Source organism: Balaenoptera borealis (genome assembly GCF_965194805.1).
Source record: "Balaenoptera borealis genome assembly, chromosome: 12".
In the NCBI taxonomy this organism is placed as follows: Eukaryota; Metazoa; Chordata; class Mammalia; order Artiodactyla; family Balaenopteridae; genus Balaenoptera; species Balaenoptera borealis.
This window is the reverse complement of record NC_138869.1, coordinates 45,901,578-45,928,845: the sequence shown is the minus strand read 5'-3', so window position 1 is coordinate 45,928,845 and position 27,268 is coordinate 45,901,578. Positions and strand designations below refer to the sequence as shown.

The 27,268-nt window shown below is 46.6% G+C and overlaps 2 protein-coding genes across 2 annotated transcripts in view; one reads left to right on the top strand and one right to left on the bottom strand.

Moving 5' to 3' along the window:
• The window catches only part of LZTFL1 (leucine zipper transcription factor like 1), an 87,912-nt gene that overhangs the window by 60,362 nt on the left and 282 nt on the right, over positions 1 to 27,268 (bottom strand). The gene's annotated exons all lie outside the window — the stretch shown is intronic.
• Positions 17 to 27,262, top strand: CCR9 (C-C motif chemokine receptor 9). Its single transcript, XM_082347432.1, has one exon. It carries the CDS (start codon positions 13,415 to 13,417, stop codon positions 14,525 to 14,527), a length of 1,113 nt encoding a protein of 370 aa, XP_082203558.1. The 5' UTR covers positions 17 to 13,414; the 3' UTR covers positions 14,528 to 27,262.

Here is a 27,268-nt window from a genome sequence, read left to right as displayed (position 1 = left end):
GATAGCTTCTAAAACCCACTCGTTTGCTCAGTGGCCTTGAGAAGCAGGCACTTGGCTAGAAGCTGCCAGGGAGGCAGAGGTGAATCCGGCGGCGCCCTGGCCAGGCTTCCAGGACAGCCTGCCACCCACATGTGTGAAGCTTAGGTTCAAGGCAGTCTGTTCTGTGATTTGTTCCTTAAAGGAGGGAGAAGCAGGAGGGGGCACAGATGCCAAGAAGGTGGCCAGGGGCTGGGAAAGTGAAGCCCCGATGAGGTCCCTGGGTCTGAGAGACTGTCCCAGGGAAAGCATGCTTTTGGCAGCATTCTCTGTAGCAGTGAAAAACTGGAAACAAACGAACTTTGCACCGAGAGGCGACTGGTTAAATGAATTGTAGAGAATCCGGAGAGTGGAACACTTGGCAGCCACCCAATCTGGTGATAACGGCCTCAAACTGAATTGGCATATAAAGTGGTCCATGAAAGACTGTTCCCTAGAGAGCAAGACAGAAAATGGTTTGTGCAGTCTGATTTCCTTTCAGAGCGTGTGTGTGTGCGTTCGTGTGTGTGAGACTGTGTTACAGAGAAAAATGTCTAAAAGGCTGCATCTCAGAAAATGAACAGTGGCTATTCTAGGAGAGAGGTGTTTGAGGGTTTTTTTTTTTTCTTCATTATATATGTTTGCTTTGGGGGGATTTTTTTTTTTTTTTTTTTTTGGTTGCTGTTCATTGTGAATATACTCCTTTATAATCAGAGAAAAGCAAAGCCACTCTATTTTAAATGACTCATCAGTGACTACTGTTTCGTCCTGTCGACACACTCTCTCGAGCTCTCAGTTGGCTGTTTGGCTTGGATGCGCTGCGGGGGAGCCGCTGCTGAGCGCGGGGCTGGGATGTGGGGCAGCCACCAGCGGGTGAGGCCCGCTCCTCCCTCCCCTCGCCCAACAAACCAGAGTTCATCTGCCATTCCAGCACCTGGAGTTTGACAGCCTCTTTTTTTTCCAGTATCTGTCCGTCTGTTCGGAAGCCCCCTCCCACGCAACCCGCTCACAGCCCCGGGCCCAGCACAGTGCCTCAGGGGTGGGCACCTGGCCCAGGCCAGGGCAGTAGATAGCCTGATAGACAGCTCAGAGTCCCTGCTTTCGTGCAGGGTGAAAAAGGCAGAGCTTCCAAACAAAAACAAAAAAGCGAGAGGTGATTCAACCTCCGTGCACAAAGTCAGACAAAGATCAAAGTCAGGACCTGACTTCCTGACTCACTTTAGTATCAGTATCCAATTCACTGGGGCTACTACCAGCAACTCCATGCTGATTTTCACGTTGGTTACTTTTAAGGACAGCAGAGAATAGAAAAATAATGATTAGATATTAATGGATTCCAGGCAAACTTTTTAATAGGCACTTTCCACTCTCGGAGACTTAACAACTCCCTACCTCTAAGGACCCTGCACATACCTTCTGCTTTCTGGCGCTCATGCCTTTGTGGATATGTTTTGTGTTTCCCTGCCCTGGAGTCATGTTCTCTCCCCTTGCTCTCCAGCCTGCAAGGGTCAGCAAAAATGTCACCTCCTCAGTGAAGCCCTCCTGGATTTTCCCCAGCGCTGGAGACCCAGCTTCCTTCTCCCAATTCCCAAATCGTCTCATAGCATTTCCCATTATTGTTATTTGCAGCCACGATGTAGTCCCTGTACTTGAATGTGAGCTTCTTGAGGACATGGATCATGTCTTGTACAGTGTTTAAGCCAAGCAAGTGTATCTGGTGTCAAGTAAGCTGTGGGATGAAGACTGCTCCCTCACTGTTGCAGAGTTCTCTGCATTCCGCTAAGAGCCTTAATGCACAGCATTGCACTTGACCCTCGAAACAAGCCCTTGGAGTAGGCTGGGCTATCACGTGCATTTTACAGAGGAGGAAACCAAGGCTGGGGGAGGGCAGGTCGTTTCTTGCTGAGGTCCCACAGGCAGCAAAGGATGGACCAAGGAGCAGATGGGGGCCAGTGTGCTACCCCCACCTCACTCCACTGGGCTTCGAAACACAAGCAGGCTTTTCAGATCGGGCAGCTGCACTGCCCCGGATGAGGCCACACCGAGCAGCAAGGGGAGAGATTTGGGGCGGCACTGAGTCCAACGCTCGTGTTCTCCCAACAGACGGTTGAGAGGTTCCTTGCTTTCAGTGCGTCTTGTCACACGTGGGGTTTTTCCCCTCTGTTTTTCTCTCCTTCTCAGGGGCGAGAAGAAAATGAAAGCAAGCTCTGAGACTTTGTAGTCTGTGGAATAAAATAGACAAAAAGTATTCTGACAAAGAGAAGAGAGGAATAGATGAAAAGGCTCTCAGCGGTGTCTTTAGGCGGTGGGTCCGTGTAGGAATATATTTCGCTTTTATTTTTACTCTTGGGCTCTCTCCAAATCTTCTATGAGCCAGAAACACATTTATAATGGAAGGAAGAAAAACCTTTATAAAAAGCGAGTGTAGGATTCCAAAGTTGCAAAAAGTAGCCTGAGCGTTACTTGCTAGATTTGCTCTTCCAGTGCTGCTTTCCAGGCCAGCTGGAGGAGGCTACGAGTTCCTCCTTTGGACGAGTTTTGCAAACAGGTGTACAGAATGGAATAGCACTAGGGCTGCTTTTTTTTTTTTTTTTTAAGCTGACCAGTTATTTTTATGATAGCCCTTAAAATAGAATGTCACACACAAAGTAAAATATTTAAATAGTTTACAAAACCTAAAGGAAAAAATGAAAGTCTCACTTTCCACTGGTCATCCTTGTTCAAGCTCCTTCCAGAAAACCTTTCAGTACTGATCAGCTGTGAAGTGTATAACCTTTTATATATTTCTAAAAAGATCATGCATCATAATCTTCTACACCTTGCATTTTTACCTATAATAATCTTCGTGACCTCTTTGTATCAGCGTGGGGTCTATTTTATTCTATGCATTGACTACATGTGGTTTACTGAATGGATGTATCAGAATATTAACTATTGCTAGATACGTAGGTTGTTACTAGTTTTTTGGTTCTACAAAAAAAAAAAAAATGCTGCAACATATATGCCTGTACATGCATCTTTATGTTCTTTGTGTGACTACTAAGAGGGCATGTTTTCAGCAGATGAACTGCTGAGTCAGCGCTGTTGTGCTTTGTATGTTTTGAAAGATTTTTAACCCTCCAAAAAGGTCACAAAGATTTACACTCCCCACTGCCGAGTGGAGACTTTTCCCCCAAACTCTTACCAACATCATTACCATCAATCCTTATTTTCAACCTATAACTATAACCAAAGCCATTCTTTCATGTGGCTTCCTTCTTTGGGCATTTGTTTTCTCAGATATTATCTGGTTAATATTCAGTCTCTTCATGCAAGTTAAAAGGAAATGACATAAGCCACAGGTACTAGAAATACATGAAATGTTTTCTAACGAATGTCTCAAAAAACATCTCCCTATTACCCAAGCTGTATTAAAATTAAATTAGCTGAGTTGAGATCTTTCAAACTTAACTGGGCAATTTTTTACAAAGATTTTATTTTTTTAGAGCATGATTCAGAAAAAAAACCCAGAGAGAACAATAAAGTCAATGGGGCAATATGTAATTTGGGGGGAGATCCTTTGAGATGAAGTAAATTCCTCATCAAACATTCACCCACTAATTTCATCATCCATTGGTGATTTTCCAATTACGTTATTCATTCTGTACTTATTAGTTGGCACCATAAGAGGATATTACTTTTCTCATGTATTTACTCATTTATTTTCATTAGTATGGATTCATGGATCCTCATTTAATTGAATGTGCTATAAAGACTGCTATCATTATTTAATTTGATGCTTAAATTGCCTCAGATTTGGCTAGTGGAACCCCATCAAGTTGGCGCCTATGTCCTTTGACAAATCCTCACCGTCTTTGAACACTTGCATTCTGTGGCAAAAATCAGTCCCAGGTTCATCTTATAGTTTCCCTGCCCTAACTCTGGAATCAGACATTTCTCCTAGGAATCCTGGTTTCTTGGCAGGAAGAAAGATATTTAGAAACCAAGATCTGGGCACTAGAAGGTCATTCTACCGTGTGTCATGGCTTTTAGGTCCTCTCAGCAGACAGAGCCAGGAAATATGCTCAAATACATAGCACCTGTCCATACAAATTTATCTATCTATCTATCATCTACCTCTCCATCATCATCATCATCTGTCTAATCTCATCTAACCCTAAAACGCATGAGTTCATACTGAGCCCTCAATTCCCACAGAACAGCACAAGGCACTCACTCCAAGGCACTGTGGAGAAGCTACTGGCAGGAAGGGTGCAAGGAGGAAGTTCTGGCCGCCTCTCTCCTTGCCTGCTAATGGCCAGATATGACTCTGAGGAGGGACGAAAACAAAGTTTTCATCAGATCTTGCTGTTCTTCCTTTCTCTACTTTAACCACTTTATTGAGGTCCAGCTACAAACACTGCAAATATATGAAGTGCAGAACCTAAGTTCTGACATACGTATATAACTGTGAAACCATCACACAATCAATACAGTGAACATACTTATCACCCCAAAGGCTTCCTGGCGTGCTCTTATCCCCCTCCTGCCTTGCCCCGTCCTCCCCTTCCCTCTCTCACCATGAAATTACTGATCTACTTTCTGTCATTACTGATTAGTTCACATTTTGTAGAATTTTTTGTAAGTAGAATCACACAGTATGTACTTTTTTGGGGTCTGGCTTCTTTACTTAGCATAATTATTTACCCGCGTTGCTGTGTGTATCAGTAGCTGTTCCAATTCCATTGTATGGCTATTCCACAGTGACTTATCCATTAGCTATACTTGAAGGACATTTGAGCTATTTCCAGTAGTTGGCTATTACAAATCAAGCTGCCATGAACATTCATATATCGGTCTTTGTGTGGATATAAGCTTGCATTTTTTTTAGGTAAATACTTAGGAGTGGGATGGTTAGATCACAGGGTGTGTGTTTAACGGGTTTCCAGAGTGGTTGTCCCACATGTTATGTTTTTTAAACGACTGCACTTTTAGAAAAGCAGGGACAGTTACAACGTTGTGTTATGAAAAAAAAGCCCAACAGGTTAGGGCTGGATTTATGAAGGACAATGTTTCCTTCCAGAAGCTTGGGGTGGGCTGAACATGTTTCTTGGAAATACGGGCACAGACCCCTTCCTTGAAGGGAGCCAAGCTGTTGTTCCTTTGGTCACAGAGGGGGGAGTTTTGCAGAGATTCAAAACACAGGAAAACAATAGCTGAGATTTATCTCAGCTCGGAGGCCCTCTGCATTAGACAAATACCTTTTCTTTGGTAAACAAACCTAGGACTTCCTTTTCCTGCTGGAGCTGGGGTACAGAGTAAATAGGCCCTGAATTTGTAAACAGAGCACACAGGTAGGTGCTGGGGCACGGGGCCCCTCCTGGAGAGGGACTGATACTGACAGACGCCACCGCACTCCTGTGTTCTTGCCACCCGGTTACCCAGAGGCCCCTCCCCTGCAGAGTCAGCCCAGCGCATTTTTAAGTCACTGCTGTCCTGCCATCTTCTGGAGTCCTTTGGTGGATAAAATGGGGGTAGGTGGCACCTGATAGAGAAGTTGAGTCAAGAGAAAAAGGGCTAAGATTAAAAGGACGTGCTGGGAAGATGTCAAAGCCACAAAGGGCTCTCAAAGGAGAGGTTTCTTTCATTTCTAGGTTAACAACCAAGATGATACTGAAATCTAGACTTGACTTGAAATCTATCTGACTTGACATCAGTATAACACGGACTCTAGCTCTTGCTTGGGATTTTTTTTTTCCCATGAGAACAAACAGATTTAATGCTTAATCTCCATCTTTAGGTACTAGTTACTGTTCAGTTAAGAGCCAGTCCTCTTTTTGATTTTTGCCCTCTCTTTCTAGAAGCAAGCTTGCACCTGACCCACCATGGTCCCCACAGAAGTCACAGTGAGTACAGCCACGCCCCTCGGGTTCCTCAAAATGCACTCTATTTTGGGGCCTCTTTTCAGGGAGTGGGAAGGAATCCATTGTGGCGGAAGGATTTCTCTGTGGTTTCCCAGGGTAAGAGCTCTGCTGAGCAGTGCCCAGGACAGGGGGTTGATGCCCAGCACAGGGGGCTCTGCAAACGTGAAGCGCTAGAAGAGCTTTGGGGTATGTGGGAGCACAGAGGAAAATGCTACTTTAGATTTTACTAATAGGTGAGGGTTGTATGATCTTTAGGATGTCTTTGTCCCATGTGTCTGTTCTGAAACTCAGACAAAAGAGGGCAAGAGAGAATCCATTTAGTTTGTTTTTAAAAGACCCACGGTGGGCATGTTAGTTTTGTTTCTTACATAACATTATGTAGCCTTTACAAAAAACACATAATGATATATTATTTCTCTGAAAGAGGAAAAGAGGCCAACAAAAATGAGTGAGTAAAGTCATTATCCAGAGAATTGTTTGTGATTTTATAGTCAAATGTAATTAATTATAGAATCAAATCAAGTTCCTATGCTTTTGTTATATTCATAAATGCTCACAAAAATATCTAAAGGTTTTAATTTTGCTTTTCTCAAAGTAAGAATCTGGGTTTTACATGTAGGTATTGAAATCAAATCTTCTTAGTGGAGCTGACAAACTGTCCCTCACAGTACACTGTAGGTTCCCACCATCTGTGGAGATTGGTGGTTGCCACCCCTGATGTCAAATAAGTTATTTATCATATGCTAATGATATTTAGTATTGCATATGTCACTGCATATCCCGTAACAACAACAACAACAAGACAATTATTTTGGACCTGGTGAAGTAACGAGGTAAGTCTCTATTTTTCTAACCAGAATTAGACCCTTAGTTTCTCCTGAGTTAGAATTTGCTCTTCATCCCTGATGCTGGAAACGGGGCTGACACTCTCAGTCATTCGGTTTTATCCTCTGGAATCTTGGAAGATATCCAGACTCTGCAAGGCAGCTCCAGAGAGGAAGAAAAATGCACCCCAGTAATGACCTTTTGTGGTCAAGAGGTGTCCAGCACCACCTACATGGGGACAAGATGGGGTCTCGGTGGCTATGACCCTGGGAAACAGCCATGACGTCCCTGTGGCCACCTTTCTGAGCACTGGCCATGTGCCAGTAACCAGCCAGGGTGCCACTTTCCTGCAGCCTCACGGTAAAGGCAGAGCCATGCTTACAGATGAGGAAACGAGGCTGGGAGAAGGAACGGAAGGTTCCAGGTCTCGTGGCTACAAGGAGGAGGAGCCCTAGAGGGTGCTCTCAGAGTCACGGCTTCACTGGGTTCCCCCCTGTGGGCAAATGTCAACACGCCGAGGTCCAAGCCTCGCTGTGTGGAAGTCTCACTTCCTCGAGGGTGGGGACAGAGCACCTTGGGGCGGTGCCTGCCACCTCCCACTGCTCCTAACGACTCCGCATCCCTCCCTGCCTGTCTCCCTCCCCTCCCATTTCCCGTCTCCTGTCCCCAGACGCCCATCTTGGTACTAAGGAGCAATGAGGGACACAGTTTTTGCCCTCTACCCTGGCCTCTCCCCAGAGGTGGGAATGAGGGGCCTGGAGCTGGGGGAAGGTTTCCAGAGACAACGTGAATCGGTGAGGGAGGCCTCGGAAAGCTCTGGAGACCTTCTTCCTGCTCCAGGAGCTGCACGACGTTCACTGCCTGGGCTGCTGCTTCGGGGCCAACGTTCTCCTGAGGGGAGGAGGACACACCTGCCCGGGCTCGGGGGCCGAGGCCTGTGGGGCAGAGCCTCGCTGGGGGCACCAGCAGGCAGCGCAGGCCCCTTGCCCGGCCGTGCCCTGAGGTTTGCCCCCAGCATCAGGCAGCTCCCGGCTGCTCCGGGCAGAGGAAGCCACAGGGCATCCTCTGGTGCCCAGAATCTTTCCGGGGTTGGGAGTGGGGAGGTAGGGCACCTGACGGCCACTCTGCTTGGGCTCCGTGAGGCCCAGCTCAGGTGCTGGGACCCAGATGCCGTGGCTCACGTTTGGTGTGGCCACTTTGACAACATCAGCACATGGAGAGCTGGGCTTTGGGTCAGCAGGGATTAAAAGTGCCCCAGCTTGGGACTGAGGGGCTGGGGGGATGGCTCTGGCCTTGACCTTCCCCCAGTGGCTGAGGGTTTGGGGCAGAACCTTCCGTTCCTTGGGTCTGTCTCCTCCTCTCTAAGATGGTCTCTAACATCTGAACATCATTCTAAAACCTGTTGAGCTTCCAAAAAAATTTTCCAGAGCAGAAACAAAAGCTTACGTGAGGAGAAGGCACCCCATTGCTGAGTTCCAGGCCGGCCACGGGTCACGCTGTGACACATTCTCTCGTCTACTTAGATCTATGACTATAATGCGCTTCTTTTCTTGATCAAAATGCTAAAAATCATCCAAAATAAATGATATAAATCCCCCAATTAAGCAGCCCCCCTGGGAGTAACAGAGCCATCCCACGATGCCGCCCTGTCTAGGGCACCTCTGAGCTGTGGAGCTGCCGTCAGGGCCCTGCACACAGAGGGACCTCCCCTCCCCCCACCCCACCCCCATCCCAGCCTCGAGCTCGACAGGCGAGGCCTGGCGCAGGAGCCATCGACCTCTCTAACATTTTGCTCCAATTCTATTTCCATCACCGAGGCGAATGGTGTCCTTTGGAAGTGGTTTCCTTGCCTGGCATGTACTCTGTGCTCAGTAAATATCGGTCGAATGAGTGAACAAATCACATTATTTATCGGCAAGGAACTAGAAATAAAGAGCTGTTTCTCAAGCCTAGGACGAGCATGCCGTTTTCTTAGGCAGGCAGGGAATGAGATGGCGGCATTTTCACACAAACACCATCCCGGCCAGGTCTGGGCCCTGTCCACCCCAGCGAATCACCACTTCTCCCACTGGAAGAAGATTCTAGATCTGGCTCAGACCTCTGCTCATGGGGGTCCACAGGCTCCGAATAGTGGTCTAGTTGGTAAAGACGTCATGTTTTTAAGAGTGTCTGAGAACAACACAGTTTGCTAAGAAATGCAAGAGAAACCTTAGGTAAGAAGATTTCTAGACATTCTAATATGATGTGGAAGAGAATGGTCAGCCCCTTCAGAGAGCAGGGCCTGGACACTTCCCAGCAATAACAACACCCTGTCTCACTCCGTCTCCACTGCCTGCCTCGTGTTCCGTAACAGGCTTGAGGCACCGTACTGGGTGCGTACAACAGAATAGAAAAGAAAGGACATACATTAAAACAGGGTCAGAGGAAATTGACAGAATAGGGAGAAAAGACCAAGAGAAGGAGTTAGAACTTGGGTTTTCAGCCTAAAGCTGTGCTGTCTGGTGAGGTAGCCACGAGCCACGTGGGGCCCGTGAGCACATGAAACGGGGCCACTCCAACTAAGATGCCCCGTGAGTGTAAAATGCACTCCATTCAAATATAGTCTCCGCAACAAAAGGATGTAAAATATTTTGGTAACTTTTACACTGCTTATGTAACGAAAAAATATTTTAGACATACTAGGTTCCAATAAAATACATTATTAAGGTGAATTCCACCTGTCTCTTTTTCACTTCTTTCACTTGGCTACTAGAAAATGCAAAATTAACCCAGAGTTGCCTTATACTCCTATTGGACAGCGTTGGTCGAAGGATCTTATTTGGTTACTATAATTGGGCTACCAGTTTGACTGAGTTTCCCAATTAAAAAGGGAATCCTGATTAAGTCACAAAATTTATATGGTGCATGAGCGAAAAAAAAACACCTCACCTGTTCTTCAGGAGATACGAAAGCCTTTCTTCACTTCTCTTTTATATTTAAATGCCAAATAAATATCTAGGCTAGGTCTTGGTGAGTAGGACACAGAGCTATACGGACAGGCCCTTGGAGGTCCCCTCTCGGGGACCCGAGAGGCTCTCCTCCACGGGGAGCCCCTTAGATGACACCTCGATGCAGACCCCGGGATAAACTCATGGCAGCTTGTGGGAAGTCGTTCTACGCAGTGCTCAGGCCAGGAGGCTCCAGCAGGTGCTCTTGGATGCACGCGAAACCGTGTGGATTTCAGATGCTTACACTGATCTTCTCTCAAGATGTTCTGACCCAGACTTTGAAAACAGCCTTTGTGGGTAGCTTCTCCAGCAAGAGCAGTGTCTCTAGGACTCAGAGAGCAGGGAGGGAGGGAGGAAGGAATGGCTTGGCAACCTCAGAATTCCTCCTGGAAGCCAGGTGCCCCTCATCTGGAAGAGGGGCCCGTCCCTACCTGGAAGGTCAAGGATTAAATGCATGCATGTCCTGTACTCCGCACTGGGTCTGATGTGCACTAGGTGCTCTGACAGTAGGGAATCAAATAAATTGGTAAATAATTGACGTTTACATTTGCTGGAAAATTTTCAAAGGATCCTTGGGTATTTACCTATGAGGCATGGACAAAGCTATGAGCACAAGTCTCGATGCAGGTGGACAGTTTGTCCAGGCTCCCCGTAGCCTGGGATGTGAATTCTTCCTTTGTCATCCTCAAAAAGATGGCCAACGCTTTGAACTTGTAAGGATGATATAGGCTTACCTTGTAGTCTTGATAAAATTCACACAAACCCAGGTTTTTGTGTGTGAATTCAGTCACTCTTAAAATATGTCTGGGGAGTCCCTAACTAAATATAATTCTATGCTGAAGCACTGGTCCTCCAACCCTCACCCAACAAGAAAACGTGCTCCTTGTGCTTCAAGCAGGACACAGTGTCCCCACTCTGGGACACAGTCTTGGGGAGCGGTGGTCACGGGCTCGTTTACCAGGCCATGGAGAAGGCTGGGTCTCCCGGGACACTGGGACTGCTAGGGGTCCCCTCTGTGAGACCCTCTGTGCCACATCTGTGAATGGGGATGCTGTCTGCCTCCCTAACTCACAGCCTTGGGTGCAGGCTCATGTGAGAGTCTATTAAAGCTATTTAACCCCTGCAAAATGTAAAAAACCCACCCTCTACGGAGCAGTTTGACGCTTACTCACTGTGGATTCACAGTTGACACCTGCTCATCTGCTTGGCTTTACTGACTTTCCTCCAAAATGTCACCCTCCCAACTTCTTAAATCTCCAGTGATACTTCTGTGGGTCTCTGTGCTCTACATGTTCTTCCTTCCACCTGAAAGTTCTTTCTTTCTTCTCAAAGTCTACTCAAACCCCACCTCTTAGGGGATGCCCTTCCCAGTGGGGCCATTGACGGTGCCTGGCTCCCATGTCCCGCTTTGGCAGAAGTCTCCTGGCATCTTCACTGAAATACGAGTCATCTGTAAGATCTGTCCTCCCAATGATCTGGGCCTGTAGACAACGGCCAAAGCTGGGAGGGAAGTCTTTAAATGTACGCTGAGAATGGGTGAACCAGGCCTGGGGACGAAGCACATTCAAAATGGAGAGCTTTCCTCAGCTCTTCCCAGAAGCGGGCCGTTCCCGGCTGCTGGCTCCTGGATCTGGCCCCCGGGGGTCTCTCTGCAGTAGGACTTTCTCTTGGTCGCACACTAGAGGTGGATCAGGACCAGATTCCAGATTTTCCTAATTGTAGTCCAGGTTACCCTGGGTATCCCCCTGGCACTTCCTGCCGGTCGGGGCCCAAACGGAATGGACCCATCACCTCAGCTCTTGGCACGAGCTTCAGAATTCAGGAGACCACAGCCTCCTGGCGTCTACTGCACCTTATCAGTCCACTCAGTGTGTCCTGATATCTTAATAAGCACTCAGTAAACACACACACACACACACACACACACACACACACACACACACACACACGACAGGTTCCATGCTCATGTAAGATTAGGAAACATTATTAAACAAAATTCAACAGATTCTGAAGGACTTCTCAGAGCCTTTACTATGCTATCATGCCGTTAAAATAAAACAAGCTCTGCAGGACTTCTCAGAGCCTTTAACATGCTCATGATTATTGTGAATTTCAAAGAAGGTGATATAGTGAGCAGAGATTCTCAACTATTTAACTACTGGTGTTCCACCCAAAACATGGTTTGGGAAATGCTGGTTGAAACTATTAGAAATAGATGGAGATTATAATGTGTGTAGAAGGGGAGCTCCCAGCTAAAAGAAGACTGGTAGAAGATGTTTTATTATTTCGATATGAATAGTTTAATACATAAACTAAATATTTTTACTTATTTATTGGCATTAAATATTTAATATTTAAAACAAAATGAAAACCTAGTGGGGATCTGAGGTTACTTCTAGTCCAAATGCTTCTAGATGAACTGAACAACTGCTGCATTTCTGGAGCAGAAATGAAGGGAGAGATGAGATTTGGCAAGGCGTGTGCCTTGGGGCAAGGGAACGAGAGCTAGTGGTCCCTGGCAGGATTGGGGGCCCTAATGGGGGCCCTAGGAGTGGGGTGCTGGTGGGAAGTGAGAGCATGTGAGAATTTGTAAGTGGAGGCCTTGGAACATGTCAGATACGGGACCGAGTTTCCCCTCCACCAGGCAACCCTCTCCTCCATTCCCTCCATCCCAGGCTTGACTCAAGGGCTCCATCTCCAGCCTTTATTTCCTCTTCCCCCAGCAGGGGTTCTGGGAAGACTTCTGAGCCAGGAACCCATTGAAGCTGTAATGAGGGGGGTGTGTGTGCATGCGCATGAGCACACGCGTGTGCACATTGTGAGGGTGTGTGCGCACGTGTCTGAATGTGTGCATGTATGTGTGTCGGTATGTACATGTGAGTATGTATATTAGTGTAGGCATGTTTGTGTGCACGTGTGTTTGTAAATGTGTGTGTGTGTGTGCTTGTGAGGGCTGGTTTCATGGGTGTGTGACCCCTACTGCTGCACACTTCATGCTTAGAAGTGTCACTTGCTTGATTTAATGCTCTGCTATCTTGAAATTCTTAACAAATTTTGAACAAGGGACCCTGAAATCACGTAGTCTGTCCTGGTCCTTATGTATGTGCGTGTATGTGAGAGTGTATGAATATGTGTGTGTGTGTTCATGTGTGTGCACATGTGTAAGTGGGTGCATGTGTGACTCTTTGGTGCTTCTCAAACAGAGGATCCACAGCTTTCAGAAGACTCAGGGGAACCTGGACCCAGAAAAGTTTAAAAGCCTCTGAGGACCTTTTTGGGAGGGTAGAGTAGAGAGAAGGGACAATCAGAACCATTCACTTAGTTTGATAAAGGTCCGCCCACCAGTGGTCCCAGACCCTCTTTCCCACGCCGTCAGAGTATCTGTCATGCAGCCTGTGACTGTTCCTTTGCTTGAGTGTCTCCTCCCAGAGTAGGTAAGTTCCATGAGAGCAGGAACCATGTCTGACTCTTCAGCATGTACCCATTACCTACCATGTCGTAGGTGTTCAATAAACATTCGTTGAATAAATAAATCATTTACAATCCAAGCAGATGCTCTCAGAATTCCTACTTCCTACACATACATTTCTTTTGTCTTATCACAGACTTTGGGAGTGGAAGGTTCAAGGGCTCCATGCCTCTGACATCATCAGATAGAACCTCCAAAAGCATGCCCTTGACCCAATGCCGTCCTGTGTCTCCTTGCAGAGCCTGATCCCTAATATGGCAGATGACTATAACTATGACACCACGTCTTCCATGGAAGATTACGGGAACTTCAACATCACTGACTTATTCTGTAAGAAAAACCACGTCAGGCAGTTCGCAAGCTACTTCCTTCCACCCTTCTACTGGCTCGTGTTCATCGTGGGGTCCTTGGGCAACAGTCTGGTCATCCTTGTCTACTGGTACTGCACGAGGGTGAAGACCATGACTGACATGTTCCTTTTGAATTTGGCAATCGCTGACCTTCTCTTTCTTGTCACCCTTCCCTTCTGGGCCATTGCCGCCACTGACCAGTGGAAATTCCAGACCTTCATGTGCAGACTGGTCAACAGCATGTACAAGATGAACTTCTACAGCTGTGTGCTGCTGATCACGTGCATCAGCGTGGACAGGTACATCGCCATTGCTCAGGCCACGAGAGCGCAGATGTGGAGGCAGAAAAGGCTTCTGTACAGCAAAATGGTCTGCTTTACTGTCTGGGTGATGGCAGCCGCACTCTGCATCCCGGAACTCCTGTACAGCCAAGTCAAGAAGGAGTATGGGATTGCTCTCTGCACCATGGTTTACCCCAGTGACGAGAGTACCAAACTGAAGTCAGCTGTGTTGACTCTGAAAGTCATCCTGGGGTTCTTCCTCCCTTTTGTGGTCATGGCTTGCTGCTATACCATCATCATTCACACCCTGAAACAAGCCAAGAAGTCATCCAAGCACAAGGCCCTGAAGGTGACCATCACTGTGCTCACTGTCTTCGTCCTATCCCAGTTCCCCCATAACTGCGTTCTGCTGGTGCAGACCATCGATGCCTACAGCACGTTCATCTCCAGCTGTGCTGTCTCCACCAACATTGACATCAGCTTCCAGGTCACTCAAACCATCGCCTTTCTCCACAGTTGCCTGAACCCTGTTCTCTACGTTTTTGTGGGTGAGAGGTTCCGCCGGGATCTTGTGAAGACCCTAAAGAACTTGGGTTGCATCAGCCAGGCTCAGTGGGTTTCATTTACAAGGAGAGAAGGAAGCCTGAAGCTGTCATCTATGTTGCTGGAGACAACCTCGGGAGCTCTTTCCCTCTGAGGGATCTTCTCCTTGAGGTGGATGGTCCTTTTGGAAGTAACAAGAAATACAGCTACGGCTTCCCTTACTGGTAGGGCCAGAGGGAAAGCAGAGAAGGAAAAGGAAGAGAATAAAAGGAAATAAAAAACTCAGAAAGGGATGAATTTGAATAACGTTATACTTTTTGTCAGGATTTGCCAAGCCAGAGTCTTCAAAATTGACTGGCCATCCCAGGGGGCTGCTGATTGGCTCCTGGCTGCAATACCTGCAGTTTTCAAAGGAGGACTAATGAGCAGCATTGCAAGCCTCCCTGGCTTTGCCACTTGCCTGAGCGTTAATGCAGCCGACCTCTGGAGGAGGCTTTGATTTCTCAGTGCACAGTGAATCGCTGTGCCTTCAGTTCTGATGCCACCCCTTCCAAAAGAAGACACAGAAGCACTGGCCACTGCCATAGTCCACAAATGTACAAGGCTTCATGAAAACTCCCATCTTTGGAGAATTTCTACCCTGGTTTTGGGGGCTGATACCATGCCAGGTCTTAGAGATTCCTGCTCTAGAATCTTTCCAAACAACCTCAGATCTAATGCCCTTCTGGTCTCCTTGATCTGTTTTGGGCCAGTGAGGGTCCTTGTTCCTGTTCTGAAGCTATCTGCAGCACTGGTCAGTGAGGCCCTGGGTAACTGACCCTGGGTAACGGACCATACCAGCACGTCATCCGGATTCTGTTGGTTTCCAACCCATTTCTGCCAGAGGTTCTGTGATTTCACACCTGGCTGCCACGCTGATCTGATCAAGGATTCAGCTTGTCCAGTGGTGTCATGGAAGTGGTCCTCTCAGCCCATGCAGGGAGACTAAGAACCTCAGTTGGTGGGAACCTGGCTCCATTATGGGCTCACTGTGTTGAGTGGCTTGTGTGATGGTCCACTCTGTCTGCTCCCTATAAAACGGGCTGGTCCTATTTGCCCTTTTGTTTCTGAGGCCACTGCAAGGATATCTGCTTCCATGCTTCTCTTCTTCATACTGTATAATGCTAACATGTTAAAAAAAAGCTTTCAACTTAGAGATTAGGCTGAAAAAAAGTTAATAGAACTCACCTTTGCTCTGTGTCTTTCTTTTAACTATTTGGCAAATTTATCACATTGAAAATTTTCATTTATTAGAAAAGTGCTTTTTAAATGACTGTTTAAAAACATCCGTTACTTTTCACTTTCTTCACCCTGTCTCTATATTTTAAATGTGTACAATTAGAGATCAAATAGCCGTATCAGAGTGTGAAGAATAAGAGACTAGGATAGGGAAATAACATTTCCAAAATACCATAAAATCATCTTGGTTGACCAATTTTTAATTTCTCCTCTGTTCAAACTTATCTTCCAAGTTTTTCCAGGTTAGTCCAATGGAATTGCCAAGAAGGACAATTACAGCAGCACCATAAACCATACGAGCTTTGCCACTTGCTCCTGAGGAAGCATCTCATTTTCCCAGCAGGCTGTGAATTGCTGTGGTTTCAGTTCCAAGGCCATCCCTTCCAAAGGGCACACAAAAGCTCTAGACTCTGCCATGGTGTCCATCTTCTCCCCACCCACTTCTAAACTACATGTCAGTGCAAAATAAGGTGAGCAGAAAGTGGGCAGCAACAAGGGGGAGCAAAGGGTAACACAGAGGCTGTGCCAACCCACCCCGAGTGTGGGCAGTTGGTGGCAAATAAGCATTGGCCTGGGACCAGCACAACAACATGGGTCCCGGCACAACAAGAACTGCCTACGGTCAAAGGGAAGGATGACTTCCCCAAGGCAGTCTATGGACGGAGCTGTCTATATGGCCACCTTTTCCAGGAGGAGACCCAGATACCCTTTGAGGAACCTAGAAGAATAAGCAATAGGCATGGGCCAAACCTAAATAACACTGTGCAGTTAAGTGGAAGAACTCAACTGAGTTTGGCTCTTCCATCCCATGCCGTTTTGTTTGTTTGTTTGTTTTTGTTTTTTTTTATACAGCAGGTTCTTATTAGTTATCTATTTTATACATATTAGTGTATACATGTCAATCTTAATCTCCCAATTCATCACACCACCTCCCCCTGTGCTTTCCCCCCTTGGTGTCCATACATTTATTCTGTACACCTGTGTCTCTATTTCTGCCTTGCAAACTGGTTCATCCATACCATTTTTCTAGATTCCACATATATGCGTTAATATGTGATATTTGTTTTTCCCTTTCTGACTTACTTCACTCTGTATGACAGTCTCTAGGTCCATCCACGTCTCAACAAATGACTCAATTTCGTTCCTTTTTATGGCTGAGTAATATTCCATTGTATATATGTACCACATCTTTATCCATTCGTCTGTTGATGGGCATTTAGGTTGCTTCCATGACCTGGCTATTGTAAATAGTGCTGCAATGAACATTGGGGTGCATGTGTCTTTTTGAATTATGGTTTTCTCAGGGTATATGCCCAGTAGTGGGATTGCTGGGTGATATGGTAATTCTATTTTTAGTTCTTTAAGGAACCTCCATACTGTTCTCCATAGTGGCTGTATCAATTTACATTCCCACCAACAGTGCAAGAGGGTTCCCTTTTCTCCACACCCTCTCCAGCACTTATTGTTTGTAGATTTTCTGATGACGCCCCTTCTAACCAGTGTGAGGTGATACCTCATTGTAGTTTTGATTTGCATTTCTCTAATGATTAGTGATGTTGAGCAGTTTTTCATGTGCCTCTTGGCCATCTGTATGTCTTCTTTGGAGAAATGTCTATTTAGGTCTTCTGTCCACTTTTTGATTGGGTTGTTTGTTTTTTTAATATTGAGCTGCATGAGCTGTTTATATATTTTGGATCCCATGCCATTTTGATACTGTGGTTCTGGTACTATATGTCCTAGGGGTCCCAGTGGAGCTGAGGATTGGGGGAGGGATGGAAGGAGGGAGGGGTGAGCCATGATTACACTTGTTCAATCTACTCCAGCCTAGAGTTACTTAAGGGACACCATGATGGAGACTTAGTAGGAGTTCAGAGGTAGATAAGGCTTTGGTCAGTGTACATTAGTTGAGAAAAAAAAAATGCCAGGGACTGTACTTTTTTCCCCTCTGATTTTTAAGAAAGGAGATGTGGGAACACCACAAGAACTACGAACCCTGCATTGCACCCTAACGCACAATGACCACGCCTAGTTCCAAAGACTTCTTTTAGGACCCGACTGCCACTATTGGACTGTCCCAGTCCTAACGCAGCTTCAATGCAGGATTAAAGACATGCTGCAGCTATATTATATTTTAAAGATTTTAAGTATCCTTTGTTGGCAAATTGCCTTAGTTTTTAAATGACTGCATAAGTAGGACCATTTTATATTCAAATTAAGCTAGGTTTTAGTAGCAGATTTATCCTAAGATAAAAACGTTGGAAGAATCAACAAGGGGAAACCCACAAGGAAGCTGTGATCCATTCAACATTTCTATAAAATATGCTGTGTGCGTACTTTTCTGAAATAATGATAAAAGAGGATTATAATATAATTACATTTGACTGGAACTCTATAAATCAGAAAAATCAAGAAACTGAATGAAATGTGATGTGTGTTTATTATAAAAAAGAAATTGCCTTTTCTACTGAAAAACAATTTTTAAAAACTAATCTTAAATCAACACATCACAACATGCACACTCAAGTGGGGATTGCCATTCTGAAGTAGTCAGCTTGCATGACTAGAGATTTGGTCTTTGGCCTGTCTTTCAGGCCTACAGAATCCTCACTTGTTCATTCAGCAAACATTTGTGTGCACACCATGAGCCAGTCCCTTTCTATTCACTGAGGTTATAATGGGAATATGATAGTCCTTTCTGTCAAGATGCTTACATTCTAGCAATATGGGAAAGCCAAGTCTCAGGTGAGACCCACCCCCCCTCGGCTGAGAACCATGAGGCTGGTGTCACTGCATGGCTTATAAGCTGGTTTGTAGATAGTTTCCAGGACAAGCAGCCTCTTTGGGTGAGTGAGCCCTTGGACAACAACTTCGTGTGTGTGTTCCTCATCTGGTCTATGTGCCAAACATACCCCATACACAGTGCCTTGGATATAGCAGATACCCTATGCTGAATGAATAAATTTGTTAAAATTGGTCATTTCTCAAATTTGTACTTCACATATCAGAAATCAGGTGCCGGAAAACTTCCCCCCCAAAATTAGCAACGTTGAGCAACGGGACATTACGTCTATTGGGCAGTAGTGCTGTCCTGTTACCCGCAGCAGCTTGAGAGGAGTTGGTGGTCAAGGAGGGCTGGCTAGAGTGGTACTGGACACCACTGCCTTCCCACGGTCCACTGAGTGGCTCAGACCACCGCCGCCAACCCCTGGAAGAGGCGTGTGGTTATGATTTCCTCCATCTGTCCATAGCGGCTGCTACAAATAGTCCTGTGCAAGGAAGCAACCAGCTCCAGCGAGCTCCTTCCACTGTGACCTGTCAGCCTCACAGAAGGCCATCACCATTGTAGTGTGGCGGTTATGCGGAGTGCTTGTATGATGGGCTTAAACACACAGCAAAACTGCCATGAAGCTTAAACCTTTGGACACCTCCAACTGTCTTTCTGCTTTAATAAATGAAAAGCTGGCACATGTGTTTTGTGGTTGTAATCTTTCAGCAGGTGTGCTTGGTTTTCCAATTCTGAGTTGGCCTCATTGGTTGGAGCTTCCCATGGGTTCCAGGTCAAAGCATCACCCCATGCCACCCCTGGATCTCTGTCCATCAGTGGATTTGACCTCTCTACACTGGAGCTGCTCCTCCTCCTCCTCCACTCTGGTCAGCTTGTCTCAAAGTGAGGTCTGGTCAAGGGGCTCTAAGTGACTTTGAGAAAAGGGAAATAACCAGGGCCTCCAGCACCCACACCTCACACATTTTAGATGCTCCAAACAAATCTCTCTCTTCATTTGACAAATGTTTACTGATTGTTTACTATGTGTGATTAACAAATATTGTGGCTTTAGAATTACCATCACAACCAAGACATGGTGCTTCTGCAACACAGTTTCTTCTGCCCCATTCCATATGGCCCTCCTGTTACAACTGCGGTCTAAGCCCAGCATCCTCTTGGGACATGGAGTGTTTCTCTAGTCAATTCTGTATTATTACTACAGACAACCCAAATAGCTAACATCCCTTTCAATGTTTGTTTTATAAAATCCTATGAAAGACATGCAAATGTGTTTCTCCAAAACGAGACCCTTTATGAGTTCCTCTCCGCTCTTGTACACAGGATAAGTAAAAAATCTCTGTGGTTAATGGAGAGGCACCAACCGGATGTCCTTTCGTGAAATAACTTGTAGGGAACCTGGTCAGCATGTAATCTCCAGCTGCCAGTTCCTTCAGGTCTGCCTCCGCTGCACAGCGCAGCCCTGGTCGGAGCCACGTGACCCAAGGTCCATTCCCCTGCGTCCAGCGCCTGGAAGCGGGTGTACCGGGTGTCAGCCTGTCAGGGGGGCTCTGATGGGCAGCATCTGCTCCAGAGCTTCCTGCCAGGCTGGCAACACCTGTTGGGTTTGCTTCTCAGTTTGACTCCTCCCTCTGCACAATCCTGTCTCCCCCAACTTCCCTTCTTAGTTATTGATCCCTGATAGACATCTCGCCCCCCAAATTCCAGCTCAGCATCTGCTTCTAGAGAAGGCAGCCTGCAACAGTCTTTTCACCAGGGGCTGCCAATTACAAGAGCGCGTTTGAGACCCGCTGGGTAAAGAACACGGTGTGTCCAGAGCTACAGAGAATTCTGTGAGCATCCATCACAGAACTCATCTCAGGAGGCTGGGAGCACGAGCCTGCCTGATCTTAATTCAACCCTCAGCAGACCTTCGTGCACACCAGTGGCCTGCCAGGCCCCGCGGGTACCGGACAGACACAGTCTCCCCTCGTGACCTTTCAGCCGTCATCTCCTGCTTGCTTGCTCTGTGCCAGGTAGACATGGTAACTCACCCCGTTTTACAGATGAAGGGGCTGAGCTTCAGAGATCAGGAATTCGCTGAGCATCATGCCATTAGTAATTGGCAAGGCTAGGACATGACCCTGGGCATGTCTGGCACTCAGGCCTTGGCTTTTGCCCATGATGCTGTCCCGCCTTTCCTGACATGGTCAGACATATCAGCCATTGCTTTGGAGGGTCGACCAACAATTTGCCAAGTACCAGGTTGAGTACCAGGGGATGCAAAGATGGATGGGCACAGCCTTGGCCAGCACTGCTTCATATACCACTGCACACAAACTCTAAATGATGACATGTGACAGCTGAGGCCGTGCTGAGCCCTCCTTCAAAAGTGGGCCATGCGGGAGGACCAGCACAGGACAATGTCATCATCCTCACGGACTCAAGAAGGTTCCTCCCTGCTCCTTCGCCCGGGCTCCCCCCCAAACACATGCAGTTGTGGAGCCTCAAGTTCTTTGTGAAGGAACCACAGATTCCGCTGCAGGTCTGCAGACGTGCAGGTCCAAGGAGACTGCACCCAAATCTGGCCAGACTTCTGGACACTCACCTGTCCTCCTCACCCCACTCTGTCCCCACCTGTCTTTCCTAGCTCCTTTCTCACAAACAGACTAGCCCATCCGCCAGCTGAATGCCACCAAGTGTGGCAATACCACATGGAACAGAAGAATCACCCTGCCAAGCCCTACTCAAACTCCTGACCCATAACATCATGAGATATAATAAAATGGTTATTATTGTTTTAAGCCACTGAGTTTGAGGTAATTCATTATGTAGCAGCTGATAAACAGAATGCTGAGAAGCCAACAATTTCTGGTGTTAGTCTTTCAGAGCCAACACAATAACGTGACCATCCCGGGTGAACCCCCCGGAGCATACGGCAAAGACCCAGCTTTAAAGAAGAGGCTGGACGAGGTATCAGACAGTTCACGCTGCAGTTCTCTAGGTGACTCTGGCTGGATCCCCACCAGTCAAGTTTCCTACCCCGCCTCCTTAGGTCTTTGGTCAAGCACCACTTTCTCCTCCGGGCCTTCCCTGCCCACCCTCAGTCCTCCCCCGCCAGCCCCCCCGCTTTTGTTGTTCTCCACAGCTCTTAGCACCGCCTGATACACAACAACTGTAAACTCCACAGGGTAGGGATTGTTTTTCTGTTCTGTTCACTGCTATTTCCCTAGCACCTACAATAGGCTTCACACATGACAGACAATAAACGTGTGTCAAATGAATCAGTGGTCCCTCCAATTTCAAATATTTGGTTTCATGAAGCACCCATCCTCGTGAAATCCTGTATCTTGGGAAAATACAGCAATTGACAACAATACTTTAACTACCTCATTCAACAGAAACTTATGGAACATTTTCTACGTGTCAGGCACCGGGCTTAGGTGATGCTGAGCAAAAGCAGACACAGGCCCAGCGCTCAGGAAGCTCGCAGTCCACAGGTGACAGACCCTAATCAGACTGTCACAAAGAGATGCTTTTAAGATGCTAGAAAGTGCGTTACAGGAGGCTCTGACCTACTCTGGGGATGGGGGACAGGGAAGGTCTCCATGAGAAAGTGACATTGAGCTGAGAGCTGAAGGATGAGCAGGAATTACCTACAGGAAGAAGGGGAGGGAGGGTGTACTGGGAGGAGGGAGTGGCATGTGCAAAGGCCCTGTAGCACCCATGCCTGTGCCAGGCTAAGTACTTAGGAAAGTGTCCCTGCCATTGAGTTGGTTCAGGTTATCTCCACTCATGTTCTTTTCTTTTTAAACTCTTTAATTATGGAAATTAAAAAAACTTACATAAATGTAGAGAGAACAGCATAATGAACCTCCACATACCCATCTCCCAGCTTCAACAGTGATCAACATTCTCTCCATTCTTACCCCGCCTACACCACCCACTCTTTTCTTCTTTCTTTCCTTTTCTCTTCACTCTTTGTTTCATTTGCCTCCCTTCCTTCCTTTGCTCCTCCCTTCCCCTCTTTCTTCCTTCACTCCTACCTTTCTCCCTTAGCTCCTTCCTTTCTTTATCTTTGCTAGAGTATTTTAAAGCAAATCCAAAACATCACATAAATTCCTTCAAAAATCATGCTCTTATCCTTTCAAAGCTCCAGATATAAACAAATGAATGAATGAATGAATGAATGAATACTGGATGGAAACTTCCTATCTGGCTGGGCCACTCCTTACCAAAGGGACCAAGGGAAGTACAGAGACAGTTGGGAATGAATGAGCAGACTCTAAAAGGTCTCACACTGTGGGCAACACCTTCTCAGTGGGACTAACAATCCAGGGAACTCAGAATACCCTGGGAGACTAACAAATGCAGAGTGAGCCCCAGTACTTTCTCTCGTTCAACTTTTGAACTTTTGAACTTTTTCAACCAGAAACCCTCTAAGGGCCAGAAGAGATCTGACTCACTGAGACAGTGTGGGACCATCAGCTCTAATGCTCATTGGTGTCACTGAGATAGGAAAGTGATCATCACAGTTAAGGAGCTGAAAGAAGACTTTGGCTTCTTTCACTGTTGATTGGAGGTTATGAGCGTGAGGGAGGTCAGACTGGAGAGAAAGGTAGGGGTTTCCTCAGACCCAGATGATGAATTTAGATTTTATTCCACTGTCAGGGATAAGATATTTAAGTGGGAGTGTGACTTGATCTAAATCATGTTTTAAAGATCTCTAAAGCCCCTGGGTGAAGAAAGGTTGGCAGGGGTTCTGGGAGTGGGAAGGAAAGGGTAGAAGCAGAGAGACCAGTTGGAAGGCTGCTGCTGCAGTTGTTCAGGAAAGAGACGACGGTGGCTGGGCTTAGGGTGATGGTGGCAGAGGTGGTGGAGAGAGGTGGATGACTTTGAGACTCATTCTGGGAGTAGAAGCAACAGGTGCGGGTGAGGGTTGAGAAAAAGGAAGGAATCAAGGATGACTCACGTTTTGAGCTTGAACTTCTGGGCGGTCGGTGGTGCCACCACTGGGGAGGGGAGGATTAGTGGAGAAGAAGCTTGGGGGTAGAAATCAAGAGTTCCATCTAGGGCCATCCAAGTGGAGATGTCACCTAGCTATCCATGCAAGATTGGAGTTCAGAGAAAAGATGCAAATCTGGAGGTCACCCACATGAAGATGACAGTCATGCCCATGGGAAGTGCTAAGATCAAGACAGAGTGGAAAGGATGGGGGCTGAGGGTAGGGCAGGATGCAGCTCTAGGAACCCACTATTAGAGGCTGGATAGAGGAGGAGCCTGTGTGGGGGACCAAGCAGCGACCACTCAGGTAAGAGAAATGGGAGAGGAGTGCTACCGTGGGAGGCAAGCAAGGGGGGGATCAAGGAGGGGTCAATTGTGTTGAGATGTTTAAAGGTTGGAGGCTGAGGACCGGGAGCATTTCTGTACTTGGCTCCGTAGCGGCTGGCTGTGGCCTTGATGTGAGTGGCTTTTGAGGCCTAATCAAGGCAGATTAGGGCTGGGTGAGAAGCAAATGGGAAGTGAGGATATGGAAAGGGGATGTATAGACAACATTCATGTCAGATCTGCTGTGATGAAGTATAAGGGGTCATCCAATAGAACAATTTTTTTGATACGGTGTTCTCTTTTTGTCTCACTCACATTTAATGAAAGGAGTGATTTTAGAACGCGCCTGTACTCTGTTCAGCTATGTCCCAGTTACTGTTGCCACAAAGCTCAGCAGTATGAAACAATCATTTATTGTGCTCCCCATTTTGAGGGTCAGGAATTTGGAAGGGGATTGGCTGGGCGTGTCTAGCATGAGGCCTCTGGCTGCTGTCAGATGCTGGCTGGGGTTGTGGTCACCTGAAAGCTGCACTGGGAGGGTCAGGCCACTGGGCCGGAAGCTGATCTGCCTGCCAAGTAGGGTGCCAACACATGGTCCCTCAGCACAGGGGTCTCACATAGCAGCTGGCTTCTCCTGAGCAAGGGTCCAAGAGGACCAGGGGGAAGTTGTATGTCTTTTTCTGACCTGGCACCAAAAGTCAGTCACATAGCGTTACTTTGGCTGTTCTCCCCAGTCAGAGCAGTGCCAGGCCAGCCCAGGTTCAATGGGGGAGTGGCCCCAGACCCACCTCTTATGGGAGGAATGTCTAATAACTTTGGGTTGTGTTTCACAACCACCAGAAGCTGCTATTCTGTAAATTAACTTGTCTTCAATGATCCCAACAGCTCAATCCCTCAACTACCTAGCTGACTGATACCCAGAGAGGAGAGGAAAAGGGCTTGGACAAGGTGTATGCAGAGAGCTTTCTTGATAACAACAGCTATCACATTTCTGAGTGGCTCTTTATGGGAAACACTCCATAAGGCCCTTTTTGATCTTATGTGGTTTCCGCAGCATCCTTATGAAGAAGCTACTGTTATGTCTCCCATTTAACAGATGGAGAAAGTGGGGCACAGAGTACCCCCATCGCCGCAAGCCACAGCTAGCAGGTAGTGGTACCAGGAATCCATTCATGCCTTCTTGATACTAGAATCTGACCTCCCAGATACTGCTATACCTTCTCCCCAACTGGAGTTCAAGCACTTTTGTTTCAGTGGTCAACTCCCACCATGGAGCCTAGGAATAGCTCTCTTCTCATGTGGGTAGAGTCAGGATGGTGCGGTGGCCCCAGATGGGTCAGCCCTGAGGTCAGGGGAGCAAGAGGCCTGATCAGATTGTGGCTTGCTCCCAGGCCCTCCCTTTCTGGCTTCATGCGGTCATGCTTACAGGAGCAGTGGCCCTCTGGTCAATGTAGGAAGATATTAACAACTCTTTTATGACTTGAGCTTGGAGGAATTGGGCATTTGGTTGTTTACTGGGAAACTGAGATAACCATAAACTGAGGTGAATTTGTTCTTTTGATAAATTAGTTTTCAAATTTTAAAAGTTAAACTGGCATGCAGTAAAAATAATGCTATGGTACAAAAAGTTATAAGAGAAAAGTAAAAGCCACCATCTCCAAAGCCCCATTTCCACAGGCAGTCATTCTTCAACCCACCCACCTTGAACATGCTCTTTCCTGTGTTTTGCTGTCACAGACAATGTGTCCATGAAGAGTCTTGTGTGTATCTTTGTGCACATGGATGAGTGGATCTGGAGAAGGCCTGTGTTTTCCTGAAGGAGAGTGAGAATCGGGGTGGAGGGGGAAGTGCAAGAAGGGAAGATCGACTGACTCTGCGGTAGAATGATAGCAAAAATGGTCCGAATTCTCCACCCCTTGTCCCCCAAAGCCTTTACAACGTGACCCTGCAGTTCCTCCCATCAAGGAGTCCCTTTCCCTATACGTTGAATCTGGGCTGGCCTGTGACTTGCTTTGGCCAACAGAATGTGTTTGAAGTGAGGCTGTGCGCTTCTGAGACTAGGTCTCCCAAGGCTTGTGTACTCCTTGCTCTCTTGGAAACCTGCCCAGCAGGCATCTGAGCAAGCCTGGGCCACCCTGCTGGGGGAATGGGAGACTGTGAGGAGTAGAGCACAGTCGTCTGGCCAAGGCCATGCTAGCCCAGCCCCAGGTGACCAACCAACTGACCACAGACACGGGAGTGAGCTCAGCCAAGGTCAGTGAGCAGCCAGCCGTCCCAGATGTGAGAGAGCACAGCTGAGATGAGCGGAACGGCCTAGATGACACACAGCTGACGGAGGGCAGACACATCAGCGAGCCTGGCAAGAGTGAGTCCAGAAGACCTTCTAGTCAACCTACAGATGTGTGAGCGAAATAAATGCTTAGTGGTTTAAGCCACTGGTTTTGAGGCTGTTCATTATGCAGTGTTATTGTGACAATAAATAACTGATAAAGCCTCGTGTATGGAAGATGATACACAGTAAGGGTCTGAAGGTCAAGAGCTGCCATAGCATAGCCTGGTATATGGAAGGTTGTTTTTTAATCACTGGAGAATCTATGTTCCAGTGAAATGGTAACGGTTTGGAGAAAACTACTCCCACAGCCGTCTCAGCCTAGTAGTGACATGTTCTCCAAATGGCTCAAACTTATCAGGTTCCCTGGGTCTTTGGTTTCCTCATCTGTAAAAGGTGGCTGACTTATGGCAAGAGCCTATTAAATTATATACGCTATTAATTATGTTATTATTAATAAACCAGTGCTGCAATGAGATGATCTTTCTATTCTTTTCCATGAAGACCTGCCAGAACCCGAAGGTCCTTAACCTTTTTTTTCCCCTCATGCACCCCTTTGACAATCTGACAAAGCCTATAGCCTCCTTTTCAGAATGTTTTAAAATGAATAAAATAAAATAAATAGGATTATAAAGGAAACCAATTACACTGACGCATAATTCTCTAACTATTAAAACAAACTTGTGAACTAGTAACACACATGCCTCTTTATGAACACGTTAAATAAAATCTACCAGCAGGCCTAATGACAACCTTCATTTCACAATGGAAATCAGCATAAATGATATTTTGAGAGTCTGCAACAACTTTCGTGTAACTTGAAAATATCTGTCATTTCCACCAGTGACCGAGTCACAGGTCTTGCTAATACATACTAGTGTGACATGTAGTCTATATTCATAACTGAAGGAAGACCTAAATTTTAGTTAGATAATAGGGGAAATATGTCATTTTCCAAGTTCATAGACCTTCTGAATTCTGTGTATGGACCAGCTTAGGAACCCATATTTAACCCAAACTCTTTGGTACCAAACTCATATTTCTTCCTCTAATTCTTAAATTGTGGACACATATGGGACTACTTTGGATTTGGGGAAGGGAATGTCTTTCCATTTACAAATGACGCCAGTTAACAACATATCCCTTGAATACAAATACAAGCCATAAAGAAGAAAATTATGGTTGTAAAAAGATTTTAC